We start from the raw sequence: 17,506 nt of genomic DNA, 5'->3' as shown, positions 1-17,506 counted from the left end.
ATAAAGATACATATATATAAATGTATATATATATATCATTTTATATATATAAAACCAGCAGTTGCTCTTGCAATACATATAAAAAAAGGTTGCAAGAACATCTTTAATTCCAGCAGGCTTTTTTTTAATACTTCAACCATATATTCAATGACTGCACAAACTACTAAGGTCGAAGTATCAACTGAGGGGACACCTCCCTCCAACCTGTTATGGATGTCTGCAATAAAGGGAACATACCTCGTTCAGTGAATCCTCCCAAGATGAATCACAATGACTGCCAGTTGCCTGGATGTCTAAGATTATATTAGGGATCCAGTTTCCTGCAACAACGAAGCTAGCGATCACTTGACACTGAACGAACAAGGAAAAGGTAAGTGGGGATGGAAGTTGTTTAGGGATACATAATTCTGCCTTCTGTCCTGACAGAACTGCTGTTTTTCCTTAATTAAAAATAAGAATCATGTAGTGGCTTGCTGGATGAACTATTTATATTTCTATTAACTACATATTTGAATTTTTGTTTTATATTTAGCGTGTTTGTTCTCTCTGAGTCTTTTTGGAAAGATGTGCTTTTTTCTCTCTGAGCAAAAACCGCAACAGCAATTGTAGCATCTGCTATCCTCTGCCAACAACTGCACTTGCGCTGCTGGCAGAGAAGGGGCATAATGAAATTTAGAAAAGCTAATTCAAGGTCTGTTTTGGTACTGATGGTAAAAGCCTCTCCCCAGATTAGGTGGTACTAGAAAATAATAAGGCTTGAATGTACCTTTTGCTGGAAACAGTCATAAAGGCAGAGTTAAGTTTCAGGTATAAAAGCATCTATGCCTTGGCATCGTTGTCATTCTAACTTGGACTAACACCTGCAGTTTCAGCAAACTGGGAAAAGCAGGTTTTTGTAGAACAGCAAAAATAAGATATTTATCCATATGTTGTTGATAACTGCAGTCTGACTGTATCAATAGCTGGACTAGACAGCATGGGTTCACCTAACTCTGTCCAACAGCTGCCATATGTTGAGGCGTGGAAAAGAGTTGAACCCAACTCATATTCTCCCAGTCTTGATTTTTTTTCTCATCTCAGAGTTTCCTGGGTCTGTTGTGGTTTCTCACGATTAATATATAACTCATACAGGTTTACCTGTTTTCACGCAGGTCTACAATACAGAGATATCTGGTGCCTCTTAAGGCTCTGGAGAGTGCATCTGAGATGCTGAGGTTTATCTATTATACTTATTATCAGAGCTTTAGATACTGGATGGTATTGTACAAATTAGTACATTTAAGGAGGGGTCAATCTCTATGAAATTTAATTACATGGCTGTTAATATTCTGGTTTAATTAACTCCATGTATCTGTAATGCTTTTAGTCTTACCTTTCTTACTTGCTGTATTGGCATGATCCAGTGCAGCCTTCCTAAGTTTCTGAACATATCGTAGAACTCCTGTTAGCGGTATCCGTTGATCATTTTCATATGCCGTGATAAAAACTGAAGGATAACACTGAGATTACAAAACCAAACCAGTTAAAATTGACAACTGATCTGTCTCAAAGTAACAAATTCTGTTCTATTTATCTTACTGTACTACTTTTTATGGTTTATCTGTAGCAAAAACAGGTTTTGAAATCTATTTGATTATTTAGGAGAAGGTATTTGGTTAATTTCAGTAGCCATGACTCTAAATATTGCTAAGCTACAATGTTACTGAAGTAGTTTGTATTTGTATTGATGATTCATTTTAACACAAAGTAATAGCTAAGTCAATTCTAAAATACGGGGGTTTAAAGCACTGAAAAGGTAAAACAGACTTTTAAAAATTCCAGTTATCCACTTTCTTATAAGCTGCTACATTTTATTACTGTAGTATTCCATAATTTTACCTGTGTCTTAATATTCTGGTATGGACAATAGCTTTTTATATACTTCATACAATTTTCATCTGCCAATGGATTTCCCCATTCTTCCTGTTCTTCAGTTGTCAGTGGGAGATGAGTTTTCATCATTGTATTTAGAACATCCACGAAAGGAGCCTTAGAAGTTATTAAAACAAACAAACTATAAAAAGTTGGCAAATAGGACACAGGCCCTCAAATTCCTAGGTCAAGTTTTTCTCAAACAAATGAGAAAAGGGAATGTTACCAATTCTGAAACTGGTAGAATGAAACAGAAAATACAGTTTAATGTCAATCTGTAAAAGGTCTGCAGCACCTCACCTGTAAAACCATGGCTTTGATAAGTTCTGGATCAGTGTTGCACAGGGCTCCTGCAAGAACTCCTCCTGCACTGGCAGCTGCTAGTGCTGTATATTTCGGCTGAGAAAATCCTAGTTCGTGCAGCAGCATGATGCAAGCCTTAAGGTCATGGAGACCTTTGAGTTTATTATGCTGACATCCATCTTTGTGCCAGCTAAGGCCTAGCTCTCCTCCACCCCTGAAATTCAGAGCAATTCAAGTTGGAGATTCTTTAGAAAACATTTGATGGTAAAGCTTCAGATAATGCAAGGACAGCAACAGCCACAGAATTGCAAAAACCACAGTCTGCCTTCCCAATTAACTCTTCTTGTCTCTATTCTTGTCCTTTATGCCTAAAATGCACAGTGTGCAAACAAAAAAAAAATATGCATGATGACTGGTGAAGGCATTTGTAAGGGCACTCGACGCCCTTGTGTGCTTGTGTCCTGGAACTCACAGGAAAAGCACCACTTTAGGAAATTATATTGTCATTTTAGGCAATACAAAATCAGACACCAATATTATCTTTTTATGCAGGAAACTATTAAAAAGATAATTAAAACATTTTTCAATACTTACCACTAATGCTAGCATTTATTAAAAACATTAAGAGTATTTCTCAGCTCAATGCTGAAGCGCTCTAGATGTCTTCTGTGTAGTTTAAATCTTCTGACTGTTAGAAAGTTTCTTTACTTTCTTTAGTTTGTGAATTTCAAATACTACTTGAAATGTTACATTTTGTAATACAGAATTTTAAAATGTATTTACATTCCTTTTCATAGAATCATAGAATGGTTTGGGTTGGAAGGAACCTTAAAGATCATCCCGTCCAATCCCCCTGCCATAGGCAGGGACCCCTCCCACTAGACCAAGCCAACCTGGCTTTGAACACTTCCAGGGACGGGGCATCCACAACTTCCCTGGGCAACCTGTGCCAGTGTCTCACCACCCTCATAGTGAAGAATTTCTTACTTATCTAAACCTTCCCTCTTCCAGTTTAAAGCCATTATCCCTTCTCCTATCACTACATACTCTTGTAAAAAGTCCCTCTTCAGCTTTCTTGTAGACACCCTTCAGGTACTGGAAGGCTGCAATAAGGTCTCCCCAGAGCTTCCTCTTCTCCAGGCTGAACAGTCCCAACTCTCTCAGCCTGTCCTCCATATAAGAGGTGATCCAGCCCTCTGATAATCTTCATGGCTCTCTTCTGGACTCACTCCAACAGGTCCATGTCCTTCTTATGTTGGGGGCCCCAAAACTGAACCCAGTACTCCAGATGGGGTTTCATGAGAGCAGAGCAGAGGGGGAGAATCACCTCCCTCACCCTGCTGGCCACACTTCTTTTGATGCAGATGAGGATGTGGTTCGCCTTCTGGGCTGCAAGCGCACATTGCTGGCTTATGTTGAGTTTCTCATCAACCAACAACCCCAAGTCCTACTCCTCAGCACTGCTCTCAATCCATTCTCCACCCAGCCTGTATTTGTGCTTGGGATTGCCATGACCCAGGTGCAGAATGTTGCACTTACACCTTAAGATAGAGGGGTGGGAGGAAGAACAGCACAATGCTTGCCACTGCATTAGCAGACTGGATATATTTGTATGCTGAATTTGTTTTGGAACTGGTATTTCAAACAATTGCTCATTCTACCCCTTCCTTCTCCTCCCTAAAGTGGTTCTTTTGTTATCTTCTTTGCCTACTGAATTATTATCTCAATGAAAATGTGAAAGCCTATTGTGCATAGTGGTTTTATAAAACTAGCAGATTTGTAGCTAAACTGGAGACAGAGGATTTAGCCAATAAAAGAACAAGAGATGCAGGTCAAATGCTTAGTTGTTGCTGTAGAAGAAAAATGGCTTTCAGAAGATGCAGGCTGAACATTAGTACACAATGCCCTCGGAAAGAGAGGGAGATAGCGTATCATTGCAATTTGAACATGTTATCAAAATTTTTCTTGAGCTAAGATGAGACAAGAAGTAATGAGACTTCAGAAGATTAAAAGCTACATACAACTATCCTGTTGATTTAAGAAACCTAAATGAGGTATGTAGTCTTGAGAGTATAATTTTTTTTCCTGAGGTAAATTTATTTTTTTGCTAAAAACTACTTAAGAAAAAATCTAAAAAGCGACGGAAGTAAAAAGCATGAAGAATTAGGCACAGCTACATGAAAAGATTATTTCTGTACCTTTTCAGTTGCATATCAATAAGTATCTGTATACCCCACAGATTAAAATCTTAATTTCATTTTATATTTGCCTTACCTAACATGGCAATATGCTAATATCCAACCCTCTTCAATTAACATCAGCTTCTCTTCTTTAAAGCTCATGTTCAAATCTATGCCATAAGCTCCATATACATGAACTAGAAGTGGTTTCCTGTGTAGCTCTTTAGAATTCGTATTATGAAAAACTGTAATTGGCACCAAAGTTTCATCCTGGAAATGAAGGAGTATTTTACAATAAAGGACATTTCAGAAATCTCAATGACACATGGCAATGAAAACTTCAATTATTTATTTTAAAATGTGTTGTTTTGATTATAGTAATTTTTTTCACTTAGAATGTACAAAGCACTCTTGAAAAATAAAGCAAGAGACTGAACCTCTGCTGTGTAGGCTTACGGATGCAGAGTATAAAATTCATTTAAGTGCAACACCTGAGGAGTTTTTAAAGTACTAAAGCACCCAAGTCTTCCTTCCCCCTTTAACACCAAGAATATCTATTATTAACAAAATAGTTTACCACTTACTGCAGCACAAGCTCTTTATTAACATCTCTGATTTTTTAAAACTCAGGCTATTGAAACTCTTCTTTCTTAATCTACGCTGTGCAGCTGGTTGTGGGGTGTTCAGCAGCTGGCATCTTTTTCACTTATGGAAAGTATGATGCCATACATCAACTAGCAATTTGAAGTTATAGTATACTAAGGATCTTGAGTCATCATGTACTGTTATCTCCTCTAGCATAGCCAGGTTAATGGAAAAAAAAAAGTCTTATCACGATTCTTTCTTGTTCTTGTCTATAGCAGTGAAGAAAACACCCACTGTTTAGTCACTATAGCACCAACTGCTCTTTACATTTTTAAATCTCTAATCTCTGCCAAATGCATTTTCTTTGAATGTGTGGGGAAGAAGGAAAGAATAAAGGGAATGGGGAAAGGACTGAAAAGTCTTACCTTGCTTTTAGCTAGTAAACGTGTAGTGTGACAATTCGTAATAATTGGTACCTCTTGCACAGCTTGTTCAATGAGATTATTTTCTTTAAATGAATATGCAAAACGATTAGAGGGGTGTACTGGGGAGGTGAGCTGAAAATAGCAAGTGCTGGTGGTATGTTCAGGATGAGACTCCAATTCAAATTCGCAGGCCCACATAGGTAGCTGAGAAAACACAACATTTCAAGTGAGACCCTTACACTGCTTCTGTAAATTTTGCCTAATGTGTCCTTCAGAGGAAAAGATTTTGAATATCAAGCTAATTATTTTCAGTTTAGGTGTAGCACAATCTGTATTTCTTTTAAATTCAGCAATGAAACAGTCAAAAATTGGAAGACTTTGGCAAACATTTCCCCTGGGGCCATTGGATAAAGTTCAACAATGAAATAAAAGAAAAAAATAAATCCAAATTAAGTTTAAAATGGACATTAGTGCAGATTTTTTTAAAATTATAACATTCTTTGAAATTATTCTGCATTGTTTTTATTTTTTTAGATCCTATTTCCCCTCTGATTTGCAGTCCTACTTCAACATGTTATACAGCCAAATCCATGTCAGTTGTTATGCTTTTGCTGCGAGTTAGCTCAGTAATGCTAAGCCACTGAGAACCCCTGCCTCTTAACTTTGTTCTTAGTGCCAGCCATTGTGAAGAACAAAACCTTTTCCTGGCACATTCACCCTCAGACACTTACTGCTATTATATTTAAGGTTTTTAACTCTGCTAAGAATAAAAGAAATCAAGATTCATTCTTTGAGAGCAGCAGGGACATAGTCAACCCTCTCTGCCAGGCCACTGCTTACTTGGGTTAGGTTGCTAGAGACTTCTGAAATGGCAGCAAAAGTCCAAGTTCTCCAGAGTAAATGCAGACCTTTTCTGAATAAATAAACTAAAACCATTTTCAAAGATGAAAGGTTTCAGAGACCATACTTCGTTGAAAACCTTTTTTTCTGTAGCAGTTTTATAGAATGCAGCATTGGTAGCTTGTCACAATAAACTTGTGACTCCTTCAGATTGTATTTTTCAGGCAAACAAATCAATTAAATATTTCATCTGAATGGTCTCCAGAAATCATGGTTTTGAATTGAGTCACTGTTTTTAATCCACAAGTATTTAGCAACAACTACAGAACAAATTGTACTGCAATACCAACTCTTCCCATTTATTATGGGACAGCATCCATATTTGTCTTCTGAATGTTCTAATCTTTCTTCTGTAGGAAGGCCATACTTATTTCCTTGCTTACACCAATGAGTGTAACCAAAAATAGGTGCACTAAAACTAAGAGTGTTCAGGGAATCAAGTCTTAATTTACATTACAAATCAGCTGTATTGTAAAGAGCTTGACAGTAATAAGTTGAAGAAAGAACTGACTCATAGGACAGCTGCTCTCTAACTTTCTAAGTGCTACAATAAGCCACCACATGAAATCCTGAAGAACAGCCACAGGTAATACAATTACTCGTAATGACAAATTTGGCAGTATTGTAGTTTCCAAAACGCTTCTACTCTTGGAATTTATCTTTGCTTTCATTATAATGTTATGCTAAAAAGAACCCAACAAACATAACAGAAATCATGCTGGAAAAATATATGCTGCTTAAGTCAAGCTAAAACGTACCTTTATTGACTGAACTGAATGTGAAACAAAAGAAATCGCATTTAAGTAAAGATGGCCCGCATTCTTCAGGAACAGAATACAGTGATCACTGAACATCTCCAAGTCTACTAGCTTGGTTTTCTCTTTCAGTGCATAAACTAACTGCCAGTTCTCCATGCCACTGGAAGCTACTGGTGCCTTCATCAACTATAAAAACAAAACCCAACCTTGCATTACTAAGATGTAGTAAGAGTTACAAATGAGAGGTACAGACACATAGGTGACCTCGTGCAACGTTTTTATTGCAAAAAAAAATATTGGTTTGTATTGAAAGGTTTTGCCTGCATAAAACTGGAGGTTTTTAAACTCCCTTTACTTGGGCAAAATGAAAGAACAATTCAGTAACATTTGGAAAAGTAAGTTCAATTCTCACAGGTTAGTCTATAGAATATTTTAATGCAATAAGTGCTTTCAGTGTGTTCAGCAGAACTGTAGATGGTTTGATTATACAGACTGAGGTCACCAACTTAAAATTTAAGACAGGGGAAATGACTGTTAAAGCATACTCATTTCCAGATGTTGCTAAATAAGTTAGATTCAAATTAGCATGCTACAGGCAAGGCTCCATGTACTGCTATCAGTCTTTCAATGCATGCTGCTCTCTGTGTAATTCTCAAATTATTTCAGTAAGCTGTGAAGCACAGAATTAAAAACCAGCCTTACTATCTCTATATGATCTGCAACAGGTATCTGAATTAAACCTATGAATCTTATTATCAATTAAAATTACCTTGTATTCTGCAGGTTCTCCATACGTAGTAAGAATATATAACTCATCATTTCTGTGCTCAATGTGGTAAATGACCCCTTTTGTCCGTGCTTGTACAAGAGTGGGTGACTTAAAAGGATGCCTGCAGTCAACCAGCCAAACTTCTGAGGTTGTCTTGCTGTTGCTGTTTATAGTGAGAAAACGTCTATCTTTTGTGCAATATATGTCCACAAAGAATCTGTCAGGAATAATTATTAAAAAAAAAAAGCTTACACTTGATTAGTATTTAAAAAAATACATCAGTTGTTTCAGAACCATGGGCTTCTATCAGCAAGGTAAAAAAACCAGAATTCCTGTAAGTAGGCTGGAGAAATTCCAGACTACTTGGTTCCCAAACCTACTCCTGCTGCATTTATCCTGGAATTCAAAAGCCCACAATCTGCAAGGGAAGCAGTTCAGCTGCTGCCCAACTGAATCAAGGTTTTTGCGTCACTGAGATAGACTGGAAGCTCATTGATTTATACAGGCTTTAAAATTCAGGCAAAACACAGAACTCTTTTTTGAGCTTGTAATCCTGTTTGGAAAAAAGTAATAATGGATAATAAAAATTAATAAAGGACATCATGTGGGAGCAGCAGTAACAAGTGGCCACTATTATAAAGCTAAATTGATAAAGAGCCTACTGACCTACAAAGGTCTTACTTGTCTGAAGCAAGAAAGGTGAAAAAGACTATTTTTAAAAAAAGTACAGAGGGCTCTATGAGACAAGAAGCGGAGTGTTGCAGTGATAAAGCTGGAAACCAGGAACTATCTATTTATTTTTATTTTATTTTAAATAATTCTAAAATCAAGAAGAAACCAGAATTAGAACCGGTGTGGCTGGATGTTAATATTAGACAAGTTCAGGTTGAAATTTCTAATGAGTCATCCTAATTAATTGGAATGTCATATCTTGGGACATAGCAATTTCTTTGTCACTTTCAATCTTTAAGACTGGATGTCTCCAAAAGCAAAACTATGTCCAATACAAAGATCCAGAAGATTTTATGAAGAAATTGTGGGGATAAGTACCATAATCTAAAGTGTACAGATAGGAGACATGAATGCAATAATGATCTCTAGACTTCAAAGTATTTGGTGAAGGAGAGGATGCTTTAGATAGCATTTTTTTGCTGCCTTTAATTATTTGCAGGTGAAGGAGCTTAGTTTTTTCTAATTGCACCCTCTTTACATCTATAGGAAGGCAGACACAGCAGGGGATCTAAAGTCTGCAAGGAAACTGCCTCCTGCCTCGCTAATACACACAAATTTGGCAAGAGTGCAGCACTACATTCAGCAGAGATTCCAGGAGTTCAGCTCTGCTGACCTTACCTCTAAAAGAGTCAAGCTGAAATGCAGGTTACACTTCTCCCCAGGGACTCTGAGCTTGGTATTGCATTTTTTTTATCCTTTGTAGCCTTTTTTTCTTAAGGGAGTCAAGAAATTTTCAGCTTCTAAAAAAATTATTTGATTGGCCTTGAAAGAGCTGGTGAGATGCAGAACAGAACTGCTCAATGGCAATACAAAAGAATGTTTTGCCATCTCTGATGAACAAGTGAGTTCAGTTACGAGCTGCAACAGCATATGAACCTTTAGAGTAAGTTTCTAGTAGATTTACTGTAATGACTATGACCTTCAGAATTATGCCAACAGTTTCCCTGTGGGGAAGTGTCAGGTCAGTGCAACTTGATTTTCCAAAAGCATGCATCAAATGCAGCTGGAACAAAAGGATCTTATTTACTCTATCTGAGTTGTAGATTTTTTTCTGTGTGTGAGTTGGTTTTTTTTAAAGATGAAAGTATAATTGAAATTTCTTTATTGAATATGTAATTTGAATTAGGAGTAATCACAAAAATTATGGAATGCTGTATGAATCCACCACATGCTACATGGCTGAAAAACTAGTTCTGCACTCAATTTAGCAATAGCCTTCTTGTCTTCCTAAACCACTGCTTAAAGAAAGGTTATTGAGAGGGTATTCAGTCAACAATAGTTCTATCTCTGAGAAAGCTGTAATGATTTTGCTCATCCATTACCCAGAGCAAGGATTAGCCTGAACTTATGTTTTTTAAAAGATGCATCAGACATCAATAGCAAAGAAAACAAAATGAAATCCACAGTCTGATTTATCCTGTATGAAACTGTCACACATTCATTAAAGGACACCCTGACCTGAGACTGACCTTGACATTTATAAACTCAGTTGAACTCGTGAGGTAAGAGAGGAAAGTAAAATCTCTGTTGATCACATATCAAGAGGAGAACAGAGCGCGTTCTCAGACTGCACAAGGCACTACTGACAGCACAACACAACTTAAAAATGCCTTTTACCATTTGGAATATGATACAGAAGACCTTGTTTTCCAAACCAGTTATATTCTACATATAAAATACTCTAGAATATGTAAAGTATTTGTTACATTTTAGGTAAGCATTACCTTGCATCTTGTTCTGTATAAACTAACTTAGTATGCTTCTGATTAGTGAAAGTGGTCATAAACACATTCTGGCACTTAAGGTTCTTCTGACTTGTGTAATACAGAACATCATTTGTAGCCCATTCTGGAAAAAAGACAAATGCATATCAAATTTGGAACAGTATATAATATTACTGAGAGAAAATGAAGCTCCAGGAACACTGGACTCAATGCCAAAAAAGGTGGGTTGCAGCTGACATGGAACTGAGGACACCACTTCTGCATCCCAGAGGCTGGGGTAAGCCACAAAAAGACTTTCCCATGTTTTCTCTGAATACCACAGGACAACAATCTTGTAGTACTATAGTAATAGCAGCAGCAGCAGCAGCAGCAGCAGTAGTAGTAGTAGTAATAATAAGAAGAAGAAGGAGGAGAAGGAGAAGGAGAAGGAGAAGAATTACAGTGTTCCAGGGCCCGGGAAGTGGGGATTCTGCAGGTAACAGGAAAACAGAAAATGTGTGGCTGGTTAAAACTGAGCAAAGAACAGAGGTTTACTTGGAGTCAGCGAGATAAAGAGAATATGAGCTCTGCACCACTGCATATCACTGCATGCAAACAATTTAGAGAAAAAGAGATGATGCATGTGTCCCATGAGTACTGCTGAGATAAAAATTCTTCAGTTTTCTATGCTTATGTATGTGTTCACCAACATTAGAAATGTATAAATACAGGAACCATGCTATTCTGAAGTTTAGTAATCTGACTGATCCAGCCAAATTACTGCTATCTCTGCTGCTCCTACAGCCACCAGAATAATGTTTAATATATATGCTTTAAAAATTACTGGATGCTGCCTTATGTATAAATACTAATTTTCAATACAAAATCCACAGAAGTACCACACTGAAATAATGAAAACAATTTGCTGTTTGAATAGCAGTGTGGCTTCAAAGTGCACAGGTAGCTGAGGGTTCACTATGAAGACAAGCCTTTAGAAGGGAAATCCAAGTTTTCTGTAGTCTAGCATTTAAAAAACAACAGAAATAAATTTTCAAGAACTTTAATTTGTCTGCCTGCTATTGTGTATCATGCAAAACAAGCATATACTTTGCAAGTGGTCGTAAGACTTAATTCTCCTAGTCATGATTGAGGTACCTCTGTACTTCATGATACCTCTGTACCTCACTTACCTGAGTAAGTTTACAAAATGGATGTAATCTCTACCATTCTGATAGTAGTTTTTTGTACTCTTGTTATGTGTAATAATCTGTCACACCTATGCAGGCAACAGGGAGTTGGTTTCTTAAATGTACTGATTCTTCCAGACAAACCAAGATAAATGTTCAAATCAAGTATCGTGAAAAATGTCACTGGCAAATTTTCAGGCCTGGTTTTCACCAGGCATTATAAACTTCAACTGTGCAAACACTTGCAACATAAAATTCTTGCTACTTTTTATTTTTTAAATAGGAAGTTTTACCTAGAATTTTAAATTCTTGCCCTTCCCAGGAAAATTGCTTACTGTACTATATATACTTGATGATATCTAACAGTATAATCCAAAATACAAGATGTGGAACTTGTATACATACTATTGCACTCTTTTTGCTATATTCTTTAACATACTATAAAAAAGAGAAATATTTCCCATTCACTTCAGTTTACCTCTGCTTATTTTAACAGCAACGTAAAACTTTCTAATCTATTCTGAAAGAATTGACTCAAGGCCCGAGTCAGAGCCTGCTTTGGGCTCTGAATTGTGACCCAAATCCTAGAGTCCAGTTGAAATTCAAGCCAATACTTAACACAGAAGGTAGCACTTGCACACTTAGCTGAGTGCCTACAGCCATCAGTGACTTTGGTAGTAGCTGTAAGGGTTTAATAACTGGAACATTTCTCAAAAAGATCTTTCTACTGCAAACAGTTATGTCAATAAATTTTTAAAGAAGCATATTGAATTAAATGAATGATATGCATGACTGTTCAAACATGTATAAATGCTTCCATTTACAGTGAAGGAAAACCTGTATCACGAAAGCATTCACTTTCATCCACACCAGATAACTTGTAATTGTGCAGTGTGGAAGATATCTTAAATAAGAAATAATTCAACAGCTGTAAGGATTAAACCTAAAATGTTACTTCCTTTTTTTAATTAAATATTTTAATATTATTTGTAGTCTAGCAAAAATGCTGTGTTGAAAGCTAGTGTGATCTACAGGATATTTATAGACAACTTACCAAAACTAAATATGTTTGGAATTACTTCTTCCACAACAGGAAAATTACCAAGTTTCATAATAACGCAGGTTGCCTCTTCAGAATTTTCACTTTTTAAGCCGATAGCCATGTATCTCTGATCTGGCGAAATTCTCATCCGTTGAATAAAGGCATTAGAAAAGCCAAGATCTTCAGTACTGAATAAAATGTCAACATTTTCTTCATCTACTACATAAAAAAAGAGAGAGCAAAAAAATCTTGTCATTAAGGCACTGTCAAAATGAATGATGGTTGTTAAATACAGGAACGACCTGTATTTAACAAGTCTGCCTGCAATATTCACGAGCATACTACAGGAATTTATTAACACCAAATATCTGTCTTATAAGAGATTTGCGAATGCACTCTGTACAAATAAACAAAAAAATTACAGTTTCAGGAAAAAAACCCCATGTCTTGCAATTAGTATTAAAATTATTTTTAAAGTATGTATCTTGTTTTCTAGTAAATGTATTAGATTTTAAATTTCAGATACCTAAAGCACAGTTGTTTTTACTAAATACAATCAGTAATTTTTTTTCTACCTCCTTTGAAATAAAAAAAAACATGAATGAGTGTTTTTTCTTTTTCAAAATGTTAAATTAGGGTTGTGAAAAGAAGTGACTTCTCTCTCTCTCTGTCTCTCTCCAGAAACCTGCCTTCGTATTAATATCCACTATTCTCTAACTCTCTTCACCTCACTTTTTCAGATTCAGGATTATAGTATTAATAAATCAGTAAAGAATTTTATAGAATTATTTTTAGTTATTTTAAGCAATGAGCAATTAAGCCTTAATGTAAAAAAAAAATACACCAAGTGATACATGCACAACATTTTTAACAATCGTACCACATTAGGAGAAATCCCTTACCATCATCTGCTTTTGAAAGAAATATGCAGCCATTCTCTTCAAAGTACACATTCTCTCCAAACCTGATCTGCTCAATAAAAAAAAAAGGATATTTCAAGTCCAACATATAGCTAGACTGTTTCCTTAGAATGCCTATATTCAATCATTGTTCTGTACAACACATACACAAATGACAGAATATGGCTCACACATTTGATACTAAACAAGGAACTGCACACATCAGAAAGGTTCTTTCAAAGTCGGGTACTTAAGCTACCTATACCTGCTCTAAATTTACCAAAAGGCTTGGATCACCTGCAGTTGCTCTTGAAACTTACAACATCATGTATTATTTATCAAAAAGTCAGATAACTATTGTATCTTTACTTGCTTTTGCTTACGCAGAAATTAAGGGAAATATACTACCATAACAGGTATAAGTTGTTCTAAACATATGCTGTTACTATCCACAATTATTAAGACACTCAAGCCTCAAACCGATCACCATAAAATAATCGGTAAAACAGCATTTTATAGCAGGAATTACTTCATTGCCTTTTATTTGTACTCAATGATGAGAAATGTTTGTATTTTTTGCCACTTACCCTTGGGCTTTCTGAATTGAATGAATACTTGTGCAATTCTTCTAATCTTTCCTTAATTCTTTTTGTCATAGCTTTGTATCTTGTTGAAATGTCGTTCCAGTTTTCCTTCTCTGATTTCAGAAGATTCTTGTACAAAAGCTCTGATGTTGTTATGGATGTATTTTGTGTCCTTTTGGAAGGGAGTTTTGTTTCTTCCTGCTAAGTAAGGAAAGACGACAATGGCTACAAGCCAGCACAGTGTACTACAGTATTGAGGGAATAATGATATTTTCTGATAGACAGGCCCAATTCTAACTCTGCATTATTACAACAGTACATGCCATTAAAAAGAAAAACAACAGTTGGAAGAAGTTTTTATTTGCAGTTCTTCCTGATCTTTTAGGGATGCAATGTCAAATGTGCTTTACTTCACGTATTTATTGAGGCCTTCTCTTCAAAATTTAGTGTACTATTAATGTATGCTCTTAATTGATTATATGTAAATATGTTTGTACTTGCTCCAGAATTAGTTTTTAGTTAGTTTTTATGGAATTCTATTTCCTTCTTCAGAGGTGTTTTCTCATAATATTCCTGTCTTAAGAGTGTAATTTCTCATTTCCTTTCCTAGACAACAAAGCAGCGCATACTTTTGTCCCTGTACCTAGGGGTCTCAGCAGCTTGTTCAGGCTCTAGCTCTACCTCCTTAAAAATGTTAGTATAAATGTTCATGAGGCACAGAACTAAGTGAAGCAGTGAACTGATGAGTTCTGCACTAATTTTATCAGGAGGAAGCTCAAGGATCTAGTTTTCCACACTACATAAGCAGGCTACTGCTACCTCATTGCCAACAAAGCTGTCTTCTCTTGTAAAAATGTTAAAAATGTGTTAAAATTGCTAGCAAAATGCTACTTAGTTTTGCTTGCTGTGTAATCCCTTTTGATCGAATAATAAGTGTAACAACATACATTACAGTACATAACACTGCACAGATCACACAAAGCAGCATTTTATCACATTCAGTGTATTACATGAATGCATCTAAACTTAAAAGGCAGCATATACTTTTTACCTCATCCTCACTTTGCATCAGGAACTGATGTTCCTGGTTTCTCTTCACAAATGCACGAAACCTAAAATGTGCATATTGCGAGTAGGTTTTTGAAAGGAGGAAGGACTACCTTCTCCAGCTACCAAACTCCCAATGAACACAAACCACATCATTCATGAGAGCATATGAGTGTCCACCACTGGTTCAGACCAACGGTCCTGCTAGCCTAGCATATCAAATCAGAAGCATGAATCAAAGAAACTGTGGAAGCCCTCAGATAAGCTATAGAGCAACTGTGTAACTGGTCAAGGTAACAAAATTGCAGGATGTGTCAGCTGTACTGCTCGCTCCCCAGCCACCAGAAGATTGCTGTAAGAAAACACCATTCCCCAAAACAGAAGCAAGCAACCAAAAACCACACAGAGGTAACAAATGGATACTTAGAGAAGTATAAGAATGGGATAGGCACAGATGATATTACCCAATATTCCCCCAGTCTTCAACAATTTTAGCTCAGGAATTTTCTGAGCTGAATGTAGATTCTGGATATTTAAAGCTTCTTTCATGTACATGTATCATCTACCCTTATAATGATGTAAAATTTTAGCATCCACAACTTATTTGGGCAAGTTCCACTCTTTATGAATCTTTCGATGATTCCTCTCCTTTTGCTTTCAACAGTTCCCACTGTATTTATTTGGGAATACTACACAGAGCTGGTGGCCACAGTGTAGGTATGTATTAGAGTTACTATACACTTCCTTGACTGGGGAAGATACAGTCATCTAGAAGAGCATCTAGAAAGATTTTTGAGGATAGCAGAGGATCTCAGTGACAATCAGGTTGCAAACATTTGTTCCAAAGCAAACAGGCACAGCTTCCTCTCAGGTGAAAACCACCTGTTTGTACCCTGGAACCAGGGTAGCAGACCTGCATCTGCAACTGTTAGTGAACTGCCAATGAATAAACAGAACCAAAAAGACTCATCCAAAAAGACTTCATCTGTTCTCCTTGAAACATTTGTTTACATTTCAGACACAAACTTAGGAACTGTTTATATTTTGGGTAGAAATAAGAGGGTTACAACAGGATGATCTTTGAGTCACCTTTGAGGAAACACTGTCAACTTGAAACAATTTTACGTTAAAATAAATGAAAACACTAATAATTTTAAACAGTATTTATGCATCTAAATTGGCTTATAGGCTATCATACTTCAATAAGCTTTTATAATACCTTTACCTGTATCAGAAAGGGAGGAAGCGGACACCTGAAATTATTTCTGACCATTTTCTGACTCTGTGCATCATACATTGCCACCCATTTACACAATATTTACTTGCAGAAATACACCCAAGTACCTTTTAAAGTACAGTTTACCACATGTGAATACAATTATGAGAACTTAATAGAATATTTTAATATTAATCTGCTGCAAACCATGACATGCTGCAGACCAGCACAGAAAAGGTCAAGTTTTTTTGAACCAGCTTGCAGTGATTAAGGCTGGTGTCCTAAGTTTGGACACTTTGTCTCTACACTAGCTGATCTCTCCCTGCAGTTGTTTTCTGACACTTTACCTGAATCTTTCTGGATGATACTTTTTTTTTTAAAGTTGCTAAAGTAGGAAAATCGACCAAAATGCAGCTTTACATCAAAACAGTATAGGAAAGTTGAACAATAGTATATGTCTTCGAACATAACTGAAAATCTAGTATTCATCCCCCCATCTTCAAACTCTTTAGCAAAAATGTGTTTCCTAGACATCTGCAAGATATGGCTGGCTTCTTTAACAGATGTGCCAAGGTGGTTGTTGACATTAAGTCTCTAGTTAAACAGCATACCTTGCACGAAAATAATCTCCATGTCAGGATGCTTCCAGGTGCCAGAGTCCTCTGTGTGCACGTACTTCCTGAACAGCCCAGGATGTGGCATTTTTTTGGTTTTATTTTACTATAAAGACATACTGTTTGAAGATGGTTATGCTTAGAGTAGTGTTTGACACTGAAGCTCAGTCCTTGGAGAAGATTTTGCAGTCCAGCACATGACGTCCTAACCCTCATTTCTTGATAGTCAACCTGAAATTTCTGAAAATCCCAAACTTGTCATTTACACTGTGTATGTGAAATATGGATAACAAACTGAAGGTAAAACTTCCTGTCTTTGAAAGCAATGAAACTGATTCACTAAGTAAACGAAAGTCTAGGTCTAGTGAGACTATTTATGAAGAGAAAGGAAGGTGCAATAGTGCACGCTTAGATGTTGAAGAACCAAAAACCAGGCAGGTTTTGGGAAGTTTTCTCACTCTTTACAAGTATATAACAATATATACAGTAAAATCACTTTATCTCAAGCGAGTAACTAGACAGCAAGAGGCGAACCCCTGCTCGCAGAAAAACCGTCCGGTTTGCAGCTCTGCGGGGGAAAGGCACCACCGTCCGCCGCCCCGTCCGGGCAAGGGCCAGAAAAGCCGTCCCGGCCCCGCTCCCCACCAGCCC

The 17,506-nt window shown here is 36.7% G+C and overlaps 1 protein-coding gene across 1 annotated transcript; it reads right to left on the bottom strand.

Annotated features, from left to right (window-relative positions):
• Nucleotides 1-237: 237 nt before the first annotated feature.
• On the bottom strand, nt 238-17,086 carry PREPL (prolyl endopeptidase-like; the record flags this gene model as incomplete). The annotated part of the gene is given in 14 exon segments (XM_010194864.1): nt 238-320; nt 1,373-1,499; nt 1,879-2,028; nt 2,212-2,428; nt 4,489-4,664; nt 5,405-5,608; nt 7,063-7,248; nt 7,832-8,048; nt 10,288-10,411; nt 12,508-12,711; nt 13,398-13,464; nt 13,982-14,176; nt 16,853-17,024; nt 17,026-17,086. Coding segments are annotated over 14 exon segments (2,151 nt in total), but the record flags the coding sequence as incomplete, so codon positions are not given.
• Nucleotides 17,087-17,506: the final 420 nt, after the last annotated feature.

This window comes from Mesitornis unicolor, unplaced genomic scaffold (genome assembly GCF_000695765.1).
Source record: "Mesitornis unicolor isolate BGI_N332 unplaced genomic scaffold, ASM69576v1 scaffold25721, whole genome shotgun sequence".
In the NCBI taxonomy this organism is placed as follows: Eukaryota; Metazoa; Chordata; class Aves; order Mesitornithiformes; family Mesitornithidae; genus Mesitornis; species Mesitornis unicolor.
Note: the sequence above shows the minus strand (reverse complement) of the source record. Positions and strands in the feature narration are given on the sequence as shown.